Genomic DNA, 20964 nt, shown 5'->3' with positions numbered 1-20964 from the left:
CTGGCGAGCGCCTGGTGGCCGGACCTTTAACCACGGGGTCCAGCTGAGCACAGCCCGAAGGGACGGCGTGGGACTCTCTTCCCATGGGTTCACCACCTGTAGGAGGGGCCAAAGGGGTCGGGTGCGCTGACAGCTGGGCGCAACAATCCCCGGCTACAGAAATTGGCTTTTGGGAATTTTAAGGTCTATCTTTGCTTTTTTTGTGGCATAAAAATCCAATTTGTAATAAGATCAATATTTAGGTTGGTGGCTTTTATTACCAGTGTTAGAAGTAACAGGCTACAAAAAGGTTGTGGGTTGCAATTGTATTTTTTTTGGTAGCTATTACTCATCTCATCTCATTAGCTGCACCGCTTATCCTCAGCAGAGTCGCGGGGGTGCTGGAGCCCATCCCAGCAATCATCGGGCAGTGGGCAGGGGACACCCTGAACTGGCTGCCAGCCAATCGCAGGGCACACAGGGACAGACAACTCACTCGCTCATTCACACCTAGGGAGAATTTGGACCGGCCAATTCACCTGAAATGCATGTTTTTGGAATGTGGGAGGAAACCGGAGTGCCCGGAGGAAACCCACGCAAGCATGGGGAGAACATACAAACTCCTTACAGGAAGTCTGGAGCTGGATTTGAACCCACGCAGGAGGTTCCCATGACTTGAACTGTGCCGCACATGCGCTAACTACTGTGCCGCCGTGCTGCCCGTAGCTAGTACTGTAACAAATTATTTAAAAAAAAAAGTGTGGTGCGTTAAAGCTTCATTCCGCTAGTAAATTAATGCAGATCATGATTTATTGCTCATTTAATTCCTTGTTACTCCTATTTCATTCACCTATTGCATACAACCCTTGATCCGGAAGCAAGGTATCTGAGGGATGGGCATTCTTAATTTTCCTACAAAGTACAACTAAATACAATTATGGCGTCTCAAGCACATAGTACAAGTAAACTGAATTTCTCCTCATGGAGATATTCTCCCAACATATATACTCATCTAATTTTCAACTATAAAATAAAATGCTTCATTCAGGGTCAGTTTATATGTGAACATTTGGTCATGTGTCATTAGTAGATGGTAGGAAACAGGAAATCAATGGCGCAAGAGTGAGCACAGAATTCACGATAAGAGTGCGCTCAATTTTGGTCTTTATTCATAAATTTATTTTTGCAATACAGCATGCTGGAGAAAAAAAAGGTCTTAGATGGTACCCAGAATCAGCAGACAGAAGAGTGGCTAGAAGCCTAAAGACGCAATGGATATGGAGCGTTCGATTGCAAGCTCTCAGGATTGCACAAGCCAAGAAATACGAAAGGTTTACCCCTTCCATAGGATGGTGGACACATTTTCTTCTATTTCTATTTTTAGGTGGTTATTTTGAAAACAGTTTTAGGGGGTTGGATTCTATGGGTATATATGGTCATTTGTAACTAGATAGGTCCTTTAGAGCAGGGGTCGGGAACCTATGGCTCGCGAGCCATATATGGCTCTTTCTATGAGTACCTATGGCTCAGAGACCAATTTGATTGCATGCAAAATTTCTCCATTTTGTTCAAAACCGAGATAGTTTATCCTATTCAGGCACACGTAAAGCCGAACCAAAGCTAAATGCGAAGGAAACACTTTGCAGTATATATAGGGCATGTTTTTCACTACAATTTACAGTCAAGGTGTCACACAAAAAAAGGGGGGAAAAAAAACTCGTTTTGGCTGTACAACGCTAAAGAATCCTTTATTTAAAAGTTCACGATATAATCTGTGTTCAGTGTTCAGATACTTTATGATGAATCCACAGAACTGTAAATACGCCAAAACACCGGAAGAGAACTTAGTCATTTGATTGGGTGAGTGGGAGGGATGGGTGGAGCTATGCAAAAAGTACAAGCATTCCCTCCCATCTCTCGCCAAAGGTAAGCACACAAGGCTCCCTATTCTCAGAATGTTGTGACGTTTTTACAAAATAAATGCTTGCATCTGGTTTTGAAACCAATATGTATGAAAAAAAGGGTCAAAAGGAGTTTAACCGATCTTGAGTAATTGCAAGAAAGAGAAGTTTAAAGTGGTCTGTTTGTTGAATTTGGGACAGGGGCTCTGGCATTATTCTCTTTTCATAATTTTTATCAAATCATCAAAAATAAATGTGCTGAAGACTAAGCTTTTGTCTGGGGCGCGGGTTTAGCAATTTAGTAAATTTGTCTCATAATATATGGTGTGGCTCTTTCCCAAAATAAAATTTATATTTTTTGCTTTTATGGCTCTTTGAGTCAAAAAGGTTCCCGACCCCTGCTTTAGAGTAACACACGCTATGTTTTGATGGCAGTAATCTGGGGGAGTAGTTGAAATACTACTTAACTAGACATTTTAAAAGTAATTACGGTTTTTCAGTAATGTTTCCAACGCTGCTCATGACAAAGGTGCAACAGAAAATTGACAAGAGACGCATTAACATTTTCAAATTTAATAAAGAATGGAAAATGACTTTTTGTTCGTCCTTTGGCACACACTCACAATCCATTTCAAAAACCATCTTCAAAGAGGCACTTCCAGAGCAAAGAGGCGAACTGTGAGCCAGCTAGCAAGCTGTTCACGTACACCGTTACAGTGGAGATTTCATAGCTCCAAGAGAAAAAGCACCTCAGTCAAACAAAAGCGTCAACCACAGCCAGCTCACAATCATGTTTTAGTGTTTCTTTTATTTTGACAAACCCAAATAAAAGGCACATAAAACATGATCACATAATTGCTCTTCATGAACATACATTTAAAAAATGTAGGAATGTTTTACCTTTCTGCTAAACAGAAAGCCTAGCTTTCGTATGTACAAAAGTATCATTGTTAATGATCTAATACAAAATGTTTTATAAAAAGTTTTTTTTCCCTTGCATGTGTCTGCCATAACTATAACTAAGTCCTCTGCTCTAAACACTTTGTACAAAGATATACATTCATTTGCCTTCACAACATTTTCCACGCTCCACCCCTTCGACACACGAAAAAACATTTAACCGGCTGTACAAGCACCCCCCGAACAAATTAAAAATGTCCGTTTCTTGCTGTCAGGACTCGGATGGAGAACCAATCTTGACGCAAGTAGAAACAAATGTACAAAAAATTAAACACCTACAAATTGCATTGTCATTGTATTTTGTAGTCGTCGCATTTTGTTGATGAAATTTTTAACAGCAAACCGTTATCTAAACGGGGTGTGGGTCAAACTAGCTGAGCTTTTCACCTATTTTTGATTGATTGACGAGTGCGCCCATTAACTGCAAAACTGCATAACGACGGCAAATTACAATGACAAAATATAATTTGTACAAAATACAATTTCTATGTATTTATTTGCATTTCTACCACCTATGGCAGGATGGGTCCGCCATAGACTCGAATTTATTCCTGCACAATCATGTTTCTTCAAACGAAATGTTAATGCCATAGTGGGGTTGTCAAACATCCGCAAACGTCCGAAAAAAAAAACAAACTTCCTTCACAGTAAATTCCAACAGACAAGACAGGGAGGAAGCATCAGTGTATGGAAAAGTCCTTACAAAAGTATTTCAGGCACGTTTGTTTACGGCCACTAGAAAAGGACATATGACAAAGCACATGCTTGAGTTTATCCTAATTTTTTTGTGTGTTTTGTTTTCATAAAATGTCACTATCCTAAAAAAATGACGGACAAGCTGAGTCCACATGCAACACTGTCGATAAAAATAAAAGACTTACTAAATCAACTAAAAATGTCCGAGTTTACAATGCCACTACTAAACACTAGAGCATTTCCCTTGGAGAACAGTTTGGTCATGCACACAATGAAATGAGAACATCTGGGCTGCAACAATAGACAGGACGTTTATCTCATTCCACCCGACTGAAATGCCCTGTAAGTACCATTCTGTTGTAGTGTACACACACGGTTTGAGTTTGATGCAAGTGCTTCCTTGAACACACTGAACAAAATCTTCATACCAGGGTTCACATTTTTTAAAAGAAATTCAGACACAAATATCACAATGCCCCACAATTGAGCCTGGGATAAGAACAATAAAATTGCACTGATTGCATTTAGGCCAGTCAACAATGCAAGTGTTATCTAAGTAACGTTACATTGTATTAGACTTCAAAAACGTAAAAACAGACATCTGTAAGAAAATATTCATACTGTAAGACCAATAGATTTGGCTATAAGAACAAAAAAGGGAACTAAATTCTCATTGCCTCTCTGTGGCAATCTTATAGGTGCATTGCTGGATGTTACTGTTATAAGGTAAGTTCCGGACTAAAAGCCGCTACGTTTTTGCTACATTTTAAACACTGCAGCTTTGAATACAACTCTTTTTTTCGTGGTGGCACAGAGAAAAACAACAAGCTGATCTTCAACAACGCAAGCACTCTAAATGCAAAACATCGCAGTTACGTCTGGAAACCTTTTTGAAAAATGTGTTGACGTTTTACCAAACATTATTCATAAAATACATACGAGCAAAATGGGAGGTTTGACAAAATTTAGTATTTTTTTTCCAACCAAAAAACTAGTCCCCAATTTATACAGTGACAAAAAATGCAACACTTCTCTTCCCGTATCATCAGAACGATAACAAGCGAATGCAATTTGTTCCATTACCGCGCCAACCACCAATGACAACAACACAAAAAGACACAGCTGTGATGCAATATGGCACTATTCCCAACATTATGGATCCTCTGACGCTATGATTTAGAAAACTGAGACTTTACATGACACAGCCCTCATTTGAGTTTTCTTTTGGTACAGTAGTAAATATGTGTTCCTTTTTATAATCGCCACCTTGATGGTCATATAATCCCAAAACACGCGACATAACTCTGAGCACTACTGAAAACAACACAGCCCCCCAAAAATGATATGTGCGTGGGCACAGCGCAGCAGACTTTCTGTAGCCAGACGCGTAAACGCTAAATTGTCCACGCGGGTAGCGCTAGGTATGAACTGGGCTAAATATTTGCGAAATGGTCGTGAATTACTTCATTTGTAGTTAAGTTCAAGCCTGCGGGCTTGAAATCCGGTGCAGATTGTACAAATACAAAATTGAATTTCGCTAATAAATCTGAGAATGCAGCTATTAATTTGCAGTGCTCTGAAGTCCGGAATTTACGATAGATTTTTCTACAGAATTCGTGGCCCACCAATGCCCATGAACTCAAAGTCATGACCTTTGATTATTACCCCGTTATCAGCCGGTTCTGCCCTCTTTTCAGAACAGTTTGGACCAAACACACCATTTTTATGAGTTTTTTCTCTCTTAAATATGAGTAACCCCATGCACCAGTGTGACAACTGTAGTTCCATTGTCAGTCGCAAGTCAATAAGCGACTACCTATGCAATGCACCATGCCCTTGCTGTAATGGTAAACAGTGAGAAAACCGTTTGAAACTCAATAGTTTTCAAACTGAACCTTGACCTTTGTGTCCCCAGAGTCAAACATTCTTAAATGATGGACTGTGAGCAAGGGCTAAAACCGTTTTTTTTTTAATTCTGCTACTCCACAAACCTGGCTTCTGTTAGCATTTTACCTGGATTTTGTAATTTTTGAGAAATCAAAAGGAAACTCCATTTTGTGACAGTTTGAATTGAATGGTTTCAATTCTCTGGCAGATCGCTCAACGACTTGAAAAGATGCAGTGAGAGTAAAGTGGCAGGAAAGTCCAACCTCTTCTTTTGATACTTTCTGTGGTTTGCACATACAGTCGACTCCACAGCCTGCCACTCTTGTTATGGAGTGTTCCAACATAATCAAAGCTTGTTTCCTATCAATGCCTGCTACAAATTGGAGTCAAATGGAAAATAATTCTAAAATAATGGATTAAAACTAGAAAAACATATTTTTTAACCAATTCCTCAATCATTTTTTTGGCGGGGAAGCCTCAAAATGCATTGCATTTTACATTTTCAGCTACAACTTGCTGTAATGACAGCGATGATCTTGAAATAGTATAAGACACCAAACTTGTGTGGCATCCAAACTGTTTTGACCGATGGGATTGTTATACATTATAAGTTGAAATTCTCTACAATATTATGCCCCTATTCAATTTATCATTGTTTGGCACTCTCGCTAGTTGACGGCCCTAAAGTGGGCATATTTGTTACATCGAAACCCGTGCAAAATCTGACTGCTTTTCTACAGATCAAAAGGCAACAAAATACTGTTTTATATTTACAAAAGAAAAAAAACGACTTAATAGATTACAAAACACTAATAGCAGTCACTTCAGTTTTACTTGTATAATTTCGATCCTATGGCTGCTAAAGTGAGCAACCTAACAAACCCAACTTCATGCTCGCACAGTCCATGTGCAACTAAGCAATTTTATTGACCTCCAGGTTTTTAATAAAGGGGCGGAATCTTTTCATTTGAGCTTTGATAATACTGTCTTCAGGGCAAAACCGCCAGGGACCCGCTTTGAGTTGAAAAATTAAACAGAGAAAAACAAAAAAACAACAAAACTTTGGGTATTGTTATCCTGTCCTCATGAATATAGTACATTAAAATAATCCCCAAATTGAGGACTTTAGAAAAGTGTGATGATCAAGTGAACAGCTTCCTGCCTTAAGAAAAAAAAAACACATGGGAATTGCTTTAAAACAATGATACTAACCTGCCTCGGTAACATCCACACACTCTAAAATATTGCTTATAAAATGTAGAAGTTTTCAAATACTGATTAGTCCTTTTAAAACCAAAAACTCTCAAAGAAATGATAAGAAAGCATAATTCACACCCTATGGTAACACACATTGGTACACTATTGTGGTAGGGTGTCATGTTTAAGACATCAAATCCCCAAGACAAATAAAAAAGTATATAAACCTTGAGGAAATGCTCATATTTCTGCATAAAATCAACATCAAACTTGATTTAATTTTTGTCAACACCACACAGATGGAAAAAGGATGTCTGCTTTAACTAGCACCACCCACATTTTTGTTGGTTTTTATATAGTAATGATAGCATGCAGACAATGACAAGGGGGAGGGAATAACTGAACCCTTTTCCTAAGGAAACTTCAAGAACTGTTGAAATCCATTTCTAACAATTTAAGTCGGATGTGTTGCCTATGTCCCATTAGTGGTTTTTATTTGCCCTGCCCGCTTTAAAACCCACCTGGTAAGCAGTGTCTGATGTGCACCATGACTCGCTCAAAAGCAGTCTAAAAATTGCCATAAACAATTAATGATTTGTATAAAGCTGGGAAACATACAAAACCATCTTTAAAAGTGTGTAGTAAAATAATTCAGCTCACCAACATTAAGATCTCAACCCCCACCGTGATGCATGGTGTAGGGTGCATCATGGTTTTTGAGCTGTTTTGCCGTCTTAGGGCCTGGACATTTTAATATCATTGATGAAAAAAATGAATTCAAATGTTTATCAGGATGATTGGCAAGAAAACTTAAAGCAAACATTCAGAAAAATAATGCAAGAAGATAATAATCCAGACTGGCTGGCAACCAGTTCAGGGTGTCCCCTGCCCACTGCCCGGAGATGGATGGGATGGGCTCCAGCACCCCCGCGACCCTATTGAGGATAAGCGGTACAGATAATGGATGGATGGATAATAATCCAAAAGACAGAAGCAAACCAATTTTCAGAGGAACGAAATACACATTAAGGAGTGGCCAAATTCAAAGTCCACACTTTAACTCCATTGAGATGCTGTGGCTTGACCTCAAAACTGATTCGTGTCAGGAATCTTACTAAACTACAGCAGTTTGTAAAATAAAAATAAGGGCCAAGAGTACTCCTGATTGGGGTGTCAGATGATCTTCAACTACGGGAAGCATCTGGTTGAAGTTATCGGAGCCAATTTTAAATATAATGGTTCAGTTACTTATTCTTCCCCCTTCTGTCATAGTAGTTTGCATGCTATCCTCTTAAAATACAAAAACCTGTAGAGGTTTGGTTGGTTGTAGTTAAAGCAGACTCCATTTATCATCACTGTGATCTTGAGAAAGATCAGATCCCATTGATCTTGGCAGAAATGTGAGAAATTACAAAAGGTTGAGAAACCTTTTCATACCACTGTAGCCATCTTTTTCTGGTTGTTTGTTTAGACACTCTTGATTGAACACAAACTAGGAATGCTGTCCACGTTTTATTTGAGAAATAAGCTCTATTGTGCCAGCTAACAAGCATATTTCTCCAAAGGTAAACGACATTGCTGCCAAAACAGAAACTTTGAATCAAAAGTTGCACCAACTACGGATCTTTATATTAGACAGCACTAGTTAAGAATGTTAAAAGGTAAAAGAAGGAAAAAAGGTCAAAGTGTACCTGCAACAATGTAATGATAGGTAAATACACCTAAATTAATAATGATCATACCAGTGACTATAAACTGTACTATAATGTAGGAATATACAGTTTTACAAATTATTTTGATATAAAATTCTTAATTTGAATGAAGCCATGTGCAAAAAATAAATGCATTACAATGACGTTGAATGTGGTGTTTTACATGAACCATATACAGATAAAACAGTCCTAGATATCTATTTAGCCAAACGAGTTTTTATTCCAGTAAAAAATATGTCGTTGCTTTTTGAATTTGTTGCATTTCGAATTCCCAAAGAGCTGGGGCAGTTAAAAAAAATTAATAAATAAAGTATGAGAATTTTGAGCAATGCTTAAAACAGCAACTACCAAACAAAAAACGTAGCTTTTGTCTTGGCATTGCGAGGGAACATAGGCATTTTTAAAAGTAATCCGAAAATTCTTAAACATGTAAAATGAGAGTGAATATTACATGGTTTTTGCATGAAATCTATGAATATTTTATGGTCATATTGTTTTGCGTGTTGATTAGTCAAAGAGCTCGAGAGTGTTCGAAGCAAAGTTTTTGTAGTTTTTGTGAAGAATGTTAAAGCGGTGCGTCACAGCTGGATATAATAATGGTACAACAAAAGGGCAAACAATAAGGAAAAGTGGCTACAGCGACAAATACGGACCAGGGCGGGAATAAACCAATGGACACAACAGGCTAGCTGGCTGCTAACGGAGGCTAACTGGAAAACTGCGTGTCAAGCTAAGGAAGTAACATTAATGCTAAAAGGTGCAGTTGTTCTGGAGCAACAATTGAACCCACCCAAGTAGCAACTCTGTCAAATACAACCAATAGTGTCTGCAGGGAAAAATCCAAGACAAGTTGTTGGTTCTTGTATCATGTTCAAAATGTACCAGCTCTTTTGCAATGTATTTTAGACCGAACTTTTAAAATGGATATTTATCCAATGTATCCAAATCTATCCAAACTTATTTTAAAAATCCCGATTTGCGCGCGTGTTCTTATACACTCCTAATAGGCAGAACCAGTTTTAGTGAACATTTGCACAGTTGCACTTTAGGCCTTTGGGAGTGTTTTTAGCTAGGTTTTGTGTCAAGCCACCCCCACTAAACACCAACAAAATCGATAAACATCTGCTTCTGTGTACAAGCAGCTCAGGAGCTGCATGTGACTCTTTGGCACTCCCTAGTGGCTTCCTGACACTTTTTCGACAAACCACAGCACCAACAACATCGCCCAAGCATGCCTAGAAACGACGGGCCATGATGCTTGTTGAAAGATACATTTGAAGATAAAATACCTTTACTACATAGTGTTATTGATTGGCTAAACGTAGGTAGGAAATGATTTGAAAATCGATGCGTTTTTAATCAACGTTTTACACAAGCTAACACAGCTACTAATAGATAGAGATAGATAGATAGATACTTTATTCATCCCCTAAGGAAAATTCACAAATGTGAATCCTTTATGACATGTCATGGTTGACTTTTATAACCAAATTTTTAAAATATCAAATTTTAAAGGGAAACATGGTGCTTGAAAAATCTTTGGTATAAATATTTTGCTTACATGGAAGTTTAAAAAATGAGTACACTCATTCAAATAGGACACTGGCCAATATAAGTTATCATCTGCTCTAGTTATGCCCCACTGGAAGATACAGGTAACAAACCTTTATTTTGTGTAAAAGGTATCTACCGGGAAAGTCTCTTGAAATTCTTGCGAATATTTTACTTCTAGGAAGAGGTGTATTGTTTTGAAAATAGACAGGGGCAGCTTTGGATCTAATACTGTATATGATTTACATCATTTTACATCAATGTGATGAATTCATGAGTGATTCGTAAAGCACTGAGTTAACCATTTTTTCATGCATTTCCCTCCATCAATTAAAAAAATTGCACTAAATTATGCATTTTAAAATCAACATAGGTTATCGCTTATCGTAAGATTATTCAGGACGGTGTGCATACTTTCAATCTTGCCAATCCACCAAAAATATTATTATACTAAGATTTGACCGTTTCATCAATGATTATGCAGGTACAGTCTCACCAGTGACTCAGCATCTGGACAGCGTAGTCTACCAAGGAGGTGAGGATGGCAAAACTTGGGAAAGAAAAGGCATGCTCTCCATGGACCTCATTGCAATGTTAATTGGACCCGTGATATTCATGGGCATTGGGGTGGTGATGGCCACAGGGTGAGCAATATTCATGTGGGCTGTTGTGGGAATGTTGACAGAGGCTAGGTTCACAGGGCCTGTGATGGTGACCGGGTGCTGCAGGTTGACCGGGTTGGTAATGTTGACTGTGCTGGTAGTGATGTTCATCTGAGCGGCAATCGTGACTGGATTGCTGGCATTACCGCAGCGGTTCATAGCCGAGGTGATGGGTGAGGAGTTGCTGACCGCTGTTGTTGTGGCCGAGTTGGGGTGCACGTTGTTGGTGTCTATGATACAACAAAGACAAATAAAAAGGTATGTCATTTCGGTGAGAACTTCCCAACAGTAAAGCAGATAGTCCTATCAGCACCGTTGTTTGGGAAAACTGAAAATGTCAATAAATCAATTCAACATTATGCCATCTGTAGTAATATTTGTGGAGAAACCTACCTTTGTGAGAGTTGTCAATTAGGACTTGGAAGGAGTTATTTAAAATCTCTCCTACCGTCAAATCACCTATGGAGTAAATTCAAAAAGCAGGATCAATAGACTAAACAGCTAACTGATTGTTTAAAAATAAGTTTACCAATATTACATTGTAGAATACATCATCAGATCTATGTGCAAGAGGCTAGATGAACAGAACACTTCATGACTGTTACTAGATTGTATTTTGCAAGGACATCTTTAATTCTGAGTAAACGCCAAGACATCAAAGTAGCAGGAATTCGAAGCTTGTGGGGCACATGTGTCCCTATTCATCAACGATACATATAACACTTATTGTAGTATTTTTCAGACAAATACAGATTTTAATAAGCCGGATTCATACAATCATCAACAGTCAGGTGGTGTGCATTTAGCCTGTGTAATGGTCCAGTTTTTTGCTAATTTAAATAATCTAGTGATCCTGCTTCATGAACTTGAATATAACGCCCACTAAAACAAAATACAAAATCATTTCACCAGTCCGCTGACAAGATACATGTTTTCATAGAGAAATGCAGTAATATAACTAAAAACTGGCCACTTGTGTTAATCAGACTTTCTAACTGCAGGTTTAGGAGTTTCAGCTACTAACTACAGGACTGGATTACCTTTTCGTGGCCCTGAGTGGTTCCACTGCCAATCACTTATGCCTATTCAAAAATAAAAGACAATGACGGGTTATGAAAACACATGGCAACAGTGCCATCATCTGGGAGGCTTTGGTTGGTGTTATACTTTGGACAGTTTGAAAAGTTTAAGTGGGTGCTTCATTTAAGGTGCCCTGAAAAAGTTGAAAGTAGAATAGCATCTCTTTAAGTATGTGTTAACAATGCCAAACTGAGTTCAAAGAGCCTTTATATTTGTTTCCCCACCACGCCTATTTACATTTATCTTACTTTTAACAGAGAGATTCGGGACGCGCAACACGATAAGAAGCAGAAAAGAGGGAGGGAGAAGGGGGACGATTTAATTCTAGTCAGTGTTTTCTTAGTGTAGCATGACAATGGCGAAAGTAAGAAAAGGCCTGTATCAGATACGGTCCAAAAGCCAACCCAAACCCCAAAATAGATGAAATAAAAAGATTTTACTTAAGCCCATCCGTCTAAGTAACGCACGCACTTTAATGCATGGACTGCGATCATGAGTTTAAGCCAAGAGATGAAGGCAAAGGGTAACAAATTTTCATATTTGGGAGAGCACTTTGAATGTTTTCTTTTGAATTAATTCAATAACAATCTTTATACGTACAATAATTCCTTTAACAAGCACATTTTGGAACTTAATGTAAAGCAGGGGTGTCAAACTCATTTTAACTCGAGGGCCACACAATAGAACAAACATTCTGTCGGGGGCCGGACTAGTAGACTAAAGAGAAAGAAAGAGAGATAAAGAAATAATAGAAAGAGGGAAGGAAAAGGAGAGAGGGCGGAACAAAGAAAGAAAAAGAGAGTGTGAGAAACAAAAGATAAAAAATGGGAGAGAGGGGGAAAAGAAAGGGAGAGGACGAAAGAGATCCAAAGAGAAATAGAAAGACAGAAGGAGAGAAAAGAAAGCGCGAAGGGTATGAAGAAAGAAAGAGAAAACGAAAAAAGGTTTTAGCAAAAAAGTTAGAGCAAAAGAGGTTAATAAACACAGACAGAAAGACACAAAGACCAGCAAAGGAAGAGAAAAAGAGACACAGAGAGTGAAAGAGAAAGAGACAGAGTGGGAGAAAAGGGGTGGAAGAGAGAGAGATAAATACAAGTACAGTGTCTTTGTGAGAGGCACCTGGCTTTGGCAACCTCCAGTTTACATATTTCAACCTGCAGCTTGTTTTTCTTTTGCGCTTCTCTGAGTGTTTTCTCGCGGGCCGGATTAAATCCCTTAGCGGGCCTGATCTGGCCCGCGGGCCGCCTGTTTGACACCTGTGATGTAAAGTGAGAACGGCGACAATTGCCCAACCTTTTTAAAGGCTACTTTAGAAGGTTACTTGTTACTGATTAGCAAGAAAGGTTACCCGTTTGATACGCATTCTTAAAATAACTTACAGGCTTCCACATGGATTTTTCCATTCAAATTTAAGATTTTTTCAGAACTTTTTAAGACAACATCCAATGAAATTTGAGTCCAATCTAGCACCTATTCTGGCATACACAAAGGAGGCGGGCATAGAGTTGTGGCGGACCCCTACCGCGATGGCGGGGACTTTAAAGCCGTGGGACGAAGGAACGGGGAAGGTATTGTGTACCCAGATGCTGAGATTTGAGTTGCAATAGCAGCTGGACCGCACTCGCACCGAGAAGGGACTGCCCCTCGACCCAACCTGTATTAAGGGTGGAACTGAGGCGGCCGTGAGAAAGACCACGCAGGGGTTGGTGTCTGGTACGGACTCGACAAGGAGTCGAGGTTACTCGCGAGCTGCCGCCATCAAGGGAAAGGGACCAATTACAAAAACTCCACCCCCCCGACTCTACGTAAAGCACACACATTGCTGCATTTCAAAAACGTGAAAATCTGGATTTTTTTTTTGACCAACACATAGCATTTATCGGTCAGATATCGATAGTCGGAGAAATGAAAAATCATTTTACAACACAATGTTGCATAATTTGTTAGTTTACTTATTATACAGTTATTATCTTTATCATGCAGACAAGAGAGGGAAAATTCAAACATTTGACTTAAATTTAAGACTAGTAAAAAACAAAATCAAAACATTTTCAAGGCCTTAATTTGCTGTCATTAAATTTAAAACTTTTTTAAGAAACACAACGATGGCCCAGCAATACTCGTTTTCAGAAGCTGTCCGTGGGCTACTCAGATGTTTTTAGGGAACCTGTAAAATAATTTTGTTCTTTGGTTTCGGGGTACAACAGAGTAATAAGTTGGACAATAATTGTAAAAAAATAAATAAAGGTTTCTACTGGGTTCATTTTCGATAATTGAAGGACCACGGTATTGGAAAGCTTTACAATGCTAGGGTTAATCATAAATTCAATATACAGTAAGCAGGCTTTCCAGCAGCAATCTACTGACCGGCCACCTGGCAGGCTTTTGTCCACAGCCTGCCAAAGTGATTTGAAAAAATAAAAAATAAAAAATAAAAATAAAAAATTGGCGCCATGCCAAGAACAAGTCGACGAAGCCCCTCTGATTGAGCAGTTTTGCAGTAACGCAATCTATTGTAATTTTTCTGAAGCGACCGTTTCACAATACCAAAATGCCTTCATATATGCAAAAAAGCATGACTTTCAAATAAGTCAGCTTAAACACACCCTAAAACAATACCCATAAAATTGACATCTTGCCCCCATAGGTGAATATTTTTATTTTAATAAAACTCCAGCCGAAATCATGTTCTACATTTTAATGAGAAAGAGAAAAAAACAAACGTTTTTTGCACTAAAAGGCGCACTAGACTATAAGGTGTAAGTCATTGAGACTACAATAACAGCTACCATGTGTAACCGTTGGGCTCTTTATACACTTACGGTATAAATAATAATGCAAGAATAGATTAATGTCACTGATCAAAATCAACTTATGCATGCAATGGGAATTGAACCCAAGTCGTGGCAGTGAGAGGGCTGGGACATATAATATATGAAAAGGCAGAGCTTATATTATAATCACGCCATGTTTGTTCACAATGCCAGAAACACTGATTTACATAGTGCATTTTGTTCTGCAATCACATACGTTCCATTTCTTCCCCTGTATATCAATAGCATTGCGGTTTAATATATATATATATATATATATATATATATATATATATATATATACTATGCACATAAGGACTTTCTGTTTTCTCCGTTCTCAAATATTCGTTAATGAAGAAGTGGAGACAAAGTGCAAATATGTATTTCTGGCACTGTAAGTAAAAATAGTGTGATAATCAGATAGACTGCAATGCCTTATTGTATGTCATCTGTACCACTGCTGGTTTAGTGGTTAAATTTCGGCACTGCCACTACTCAGGTTAGATTCCCAATGCATATAAAGTTTTGCGATTTTCGTCACCAATCTTTATAGACTGATCCATCTTGCACAAATGAGGTAGTATACCATTAACACCCATATTGTCACGCATACCTATAATTAGTGTATGCATTAGCAATCTTATTAAGCATTTTCTGCAGTATAAAAGGCCCATCTGGTTATAAGGCGCATTCTCAAATGTCTGGTCAAATGTTTTTTAGGTGTGCCTTAAAGTCAGGAAGATACACTACTTAGCCTGAATCTTATTGACCTTGTGCATTTTACTGGTAGAAGGAGTCTGCCAGTCAATTGAGTACCGTGACCTTAAATAAACAAATTATGCAATCACACCAGCAGTTGCTGTAGGCTGGAGACTAGACTTTTGATGTAACCGCAAACCAAACTGTGACTGTCGGTATAAAGCTCATTTTGTAGCTGACTTGCAAAGCTAATATTTTATTTGGAAGGGGGGTAACCCAAAGAAAGGTTTGATACAACATCATGAATGCCGACATTAGTAATTATCTTAGTTTTAGATCAATGTCTTGTTAAATCACTGCATGCGGTATATGTCCATATATTAAGATGTGGAATATTAAGTGACTACCTACCTTTGTTGTTACATTGATTGCTGAAGGTGGCTTGACCATGAGTCTTGAGGTGACTTGTGATGTAAGCAGCACTTAGCATTTTGCCACAGATGTTACATGTCACTTTGCCTTCATGTCTGATCATATGCGAGCGTAGACGGTCTTTGGTTGCAAAAGCAGATGTACAGGCCTAAAAGACAAAAGAGAACGCCTCCTCAAACTAAGCAAGATACTGGCTCATGAATGCTAAAAACCGCAATAATAAAATCAGATAGTATTTTGCATTTCATCATATACATAAGATTACGCAAGTACATAAATGTTCCATAAATGTTATGGGATTCCCGGCTCCTCCGAGTAAATGTCGAAGTGTCACACTGAATCCCTTATGCCCCGAGCCGGTAGGTGCCTTGCATGGCTGTCATGAGTGTGTGTGTGTGCGTGCGGATGGGTAAATGTGAAGCACATAGTAAAGCGCTTTGGGAGGTCTTCTGTGACTTAAGAAGCTCTATATAAATGCAGAGGATTTACCACCATTTGTAAAGCAAGTGTAATTGTAAAAAGGGGAAAATGGTTTGGAAAAATATTGATGCTATCGAAGCTGGTATACGGAACATTATGAAGAACATATATTTTCATTTGACCTTATAGTATACGAGTTACACTTATTAAGATTGCTAAATAATAATCCTACTGACTTAGTGTAATTTTAACTTTTTTAGGGTTGAATGGTGGCAGGACCATTTGTTTTCACCTGAGTGCTGGCATCTGCCAAAAAAGCTAATAGCCATGCCTTGCCAAATACAAAGAATTGAAGTATTTTAGTTCAGGGGAGGCATTTTGTTGAGTTATTTTACACTTCCTTGATGGGACATATTGACAGGAACATTTGAAGGGACAGGAGGAACAGATTTAAACTATTCATAACAAATAAAAACCGTGCGTAGATTAGCGATTGAAGTTTCGAGCAATAGACAGAAGGCTTAGAAAATTTTTGTTACAGAAATTGTTTAAAGAGGGCATTGTGAAAATAGTTGATTCTTAATCTTGCTTGCTAAAAATGACTTCAACCCAGTGTTAAATAATTTATACTATTATACAGGGTGGGTGCACCCTTTTCACAGCCAAATTCAAGCACTTTTTAAGGACTTTCATAGCTAATTACTCCAGTAACAACAAAACTTTCGATTTTACACTAAGAATTTGAAGCCATATAAAACTGTGAAAATGTATTAAAATCATGCAGTAAGGCCTTTCAGAGACACGTGCCAGTTATGTAAAATGGAATTCCTTACACAGAAAAGCATTAAATAAGACTTTGATAAGGTTGGCATTCACTCAGGAGGTAAAACGTTTGTCTTGGGATTAAGAGGTCGCAAGTTCGATTCCCAGCTCCTCTGTGTTATATGTCGAAGTGTCCTCAGGCAAGACATTGAATACCTAATGCCCCGATAGCAGGTAGTTGCCTTTCATGGCTGACGCTGCTATAAGTTAGTTAGTGTGTTACAGGAAAAAGTGTGAAGCACATTGTACTGCGCTTTGGGACGTCGTCATTGATTTGAAAAGCGCTATATAAATGCAGACCATTTACATTTGCATGTTGAATTAATGTATGTTTATATAGTACATGAAACTACCAGCAACTACAAATTTACAAAAATAAATTAATGATGATGATGTTGCCTTTACTTACCGTTACTTGGCACTTGAACGGTCTCTCTGAGGAGTGGACATGCTTAACATGACAGCTTAGGTGATCAGGCCTGCATAGAATGATAGAAACAAACTAAATTAAAAGCTATCAACACCTTTAAAAAAACAACAGTAATTAAACTGTTAGTGGATTCAAAGATGGACTGGAAAAAATCTTGTTCAGGCGTCTCAGATTCAATTTACTTGCGGGCCACCGGAGCTAAGGTGTCAGTGAGGTTGGGCAAAATCGACTTTTCAAGAAGAAAAGTTCTCATAAAAACATTCCACAGTTCTCAAACATCTTAGCACAAAACAGCATCTAAAGATGATAATATATAAAAAATAAAGATGAAAATCAAATCAATCAATTTATCAGTGTTAGATAAATCCATAACTTGCATGGACAGTCATATTTGACCACTAGAAGTCGCTGTAATTGTGTAGTTCAACCAAAAATGACGGATTAAAAAAACACAAGCAAGAATACAAACTATTGCCAAATCGAATCATTGTTCTATTTTTTTGTCCCAGCTTTTCACAAGGTCTTTGGGGTAACTGTAGCAGCAAGACAACGGACAATTATGTCAGCTCACTTTAGTTGAGGCTCACTCAAATGAGTAAGTGTAACCCACATTTGCTAAATGGGTTAAAATATAACTCAAAGTAAAAGTAGCATCTTGGCAGCATTTGCAATGTGCTCAACATATAACACACAAAAACATACCAAATGCATAATAGTAAATTTAAAAAAGATGACATTTGGTGCAGTTAAGAACTACCTGGAGCAATGATAAATTCCATCACTTTTCTTTTCAGAGGATAAAGATAACCACTCTTGACTTTTGAATGTTAATGTAATTGGATTCTCAATACAGTAACATACATAATGAGAGCATTGCATCCATAATTCAAGTTGTTTCATTAAAAAAAAAAAAAAAAAAAAAAAAAAAATTATATATATATATATATATATAATCTAAATATTTTCAACTTCCCTAGTTGAGTACAAATTACAGGTCACAATATCTAATGGAAAAAAACAAAAAAACACCATACAGTGCAGGTTATTTTATTTTTCAGGAAGAGCCATGTAAATATTCCTAATTAAGGAGTTAGAGGTAAACTCGGGCCTAAAAAAACAAACAAACAAAAAACGTGCGAGCCAAACCCGCGGGTTTTAAAGCCCGATCCAATTACAATTGAAAAAGTAAAAATATTTCAAGTACGTGTTAAATAATAAGTACAACCGAATCACGCATTTTTTTCCTGTTGTGTATATGAATAATGTTGGCAAAAACATGGACTGCTTTCTCTCAAAGAGTGTCATTAATGTTTTTAGGCGTCACTGCGATGTTATGGATTTAAAGCGCATGTGTTTTGGGAAAAGAACACATCTTCCTTGAAAAAAAGAAAATATATACAAGGCTGCATCATATTTAAAGCCAGAGTGTTAAAAATATAGCGAAAAAGTATTGTCTGTTAGTCTGGGATTCATGGTAATTGTCGCTGACTTGAAAAATACCAATGTAATAACATTTTGAAAATGGGACCCACTCATTTATTCAAGTAAATTGTATTCATTGCAGACATTTTAGTAGACTATTTCAAATGTGAGCCATATTTCTAAAAAAGAAACATATACCACGATCTTACATACCTGGAGAATCCTTTCCCACAAACTGAACAAATATAAGGCTTGTGAACGCCACCATCATGTGAGCGTGCATGATATGTCATCCGATCCTTCCTTTTGAACCTTTGATGGCAGATGGGACACTCGAACGGCTTCTCATCAGAATGTGACAACTTGTGACGGTTCAGATGATAAACATCCCGAAAAGCCTTTCCACACATATCACAGCCGTGGTTCTTTTTCACAGGTTTTGGGGGTTTCTTAGGGATGTTTTGCTGTTGGTGTTGCATGGGAGTCATGGTCCCTGTGCCTGTTGCCGTTGATGTGGTGGCTGTTGTCAAAATACCAGCTACAGTAGTAATGTATGAAGGGTTTCCACCATTATCTCGAGGTACAGTGGATATGATTGGCACCATCGTGGGAGCTACTTGTGTCTTCTTAGGCCGCGAAACCATCTTAACGCCGGTGTGGCAGGACTCATGCCGCCGCAAGTGGTAGCTGTCCCGGAAAGCCTTGTTGCAATAGCCGCAAATGAATGGAGTCCTTGATTTGGGTTCTTTTTTGACCACAGCAGGTGGAGGTCCTCCGCCACCTCCTACCCCTGTCCCGCTGGCCACATTGTCTTTGAGAAGTTCTGCGGCACTGACTGGAGGTTTCTGGTCAAGCACTATTGGAAGCACCGGTTTCTGATCAGGCGGGTCTGTTCCAGATGTGAGCAAAGGCAAGAGGCTATTTCCCACTAATTGGTGCTGGTGGTGGAGTGCTTCATTGGCCTGCTAAAATGACAAAATAGAATGTCTTTGGGTTAACAGAATAAAAAAAAAAAAACAAGATCGTGGATCAATAACAAATCAGGCTAAGGAACAGATGTGCACAGCTGATTTTTTTCATAAGGTGAAATGCTTTAGTCCGAAGTCGATTGGGGCATGAAGGAAGAAAACACACTACTACCGGTACATTCAATCTGCACTCCAACTATTTAATATTGCAGTGTCTCCAAGTTATCCACTAAAAACTTTTAATAGCTCTCTGAGTCTATTTACACTAAATAAATTACATTATCAACACAACAAAAAAATAATGTTTTATTTAAACTTAAAACTAACAGTGCAGGAAATAAAATTTGGCTTAGAGGCCACTCATATAAAGGTATATCACAACTAAAAAAAACTCTTAAAACGTTTTACAGTAAATTTAAAATGTCAACACTACTAACACGACTAATCTTTCACTTAAACGAAAAACACACAATCCAGGAAATAGAATGAAGCTTACTAGTAACTTGTGTAAGGTAAATAAAAAGCTTGATAGCTCCCTGATTTTTTTGTAATACAGAAAAAAATGTCAATGCAACAAACATGACTTCACTTAAATTAAAAAGTGCATCGTTGTTTCAACAAAGCTGGCAAATTGAAAAGTATGGGCACTCCTGTTTTAGAGCCGGATTGAAGATCTGTTATGGTAACAGCTAATCAATCAGCCTCCTACTTTAGCGTGCTTGTTATACTTTCAGTCTCTAACACACACGCTTGAGTAACTAACTGATGTTATTAAAATAGCTAATACATGAGTCTCCAGCTGAACGTGCCTCTCTAAAACAAGTAAAATACACTTTTCACACTATATCTTAATCGCAAACACACTTTCCTATTATGGAAATGTCGGGACAGGTTAGGTAAGCTGCCGTTCTCATTGTTCGTGCTTTAGGGGCTCTGCATAGGAGGGGAAGACAGTAGTAGGAGCAAGGGAGAGAGTTTCTCAGCAGCAACTGAGACTTAATAATCGGCCCGTTGAATAGAAAAACAATGCAGATATTGATCTCGGTCAAATTCCCAAATATTGGCGCAGTTAATCGGACCGTCCGTTAATCTGTCGACCTCCTTTCCTCAGGTGTGCAGGGAACAGAGGAAAATTGCAAGCGGTCCTTTTTCATAAATAATGGGCTTTAAATACAAAACATCCACGATGACGTTTTAAATATTTAGTAACCCGGTTCTAGAGAAAAAAATTGGTTTGTGTTTTTACTAACAGTTTACATATAATACATAACAGGAGCAAAATTGGACGTTTGACAGGACCTTTTCAATGTGTACTCAATTCTCGGGATAATTC

General features: G+C 38.2%; 1 protein-coding gene across 4 annotated transcripts in view; it reads right to left on the bottom strand.

Annotated features, from left to right (window-relative positions):
• Positions 1-2437: 2437 nt before the first annotated feature.
• Positions 2438-20964, bottom strand: part of vezf1b (vascular endothelial zinc finger 1b) — a 30894-nt gene continuing 12367 nt past the window's right edge. Inside the window, exons 2-7 of one of the 4 annotated variants that reach the window (XM_088345525.1) lie at positions 18877-19628; positions 17221-17290; positions 15549-15717; positions 11586-11627; positions 10939-11004; positions 2438-10775 (exon numbers count right to left, since the gene is read on the bottom strand). In XM_088345525.1, the coding sequence (XP_088201651.1) occupies positions 10408-10775; positions 10939-11004; positions 11586-11627; positions 15549-15717; positions 17221-17290; positions 18877-19628 (1467 nt within the window). In that variant the 3' untranslated portion in view covers positions 2438-10407. The remainder of the gene's footprint in view (positions 10776-10938; positions 11005-11585; positions 11628-15548; positions 15718-17220; positions 17291-18876; positions 19629-20964) is intronic. The other 3 variants (XM_088345528.1, XM_088345527.1, XM_088345529.1) reach the window with 3 other exon arrangements.

The sequence above is a fragment of the Urocampus carinirostris genome, chromosome 10, assembly GCF_059441175.1.
Source record: "Urocampus carinirostris isolate Australia breed hairy pipefish chromosome 10, RoL_Ucar_1.0, whole genome shotgun sequence".
Lineage (NCBI taxonomy): Eukaryota > Metazoa > Chordata > Actinopteri > Syngnathiformes > Syngnathidae > Urocampus > Urocampus carinirostris.
The sequence above is the reverse complement of the archived record's forward strand: the minus strand, read 5'-3'. Positions and strand labels throughout refer to the sequence as shown.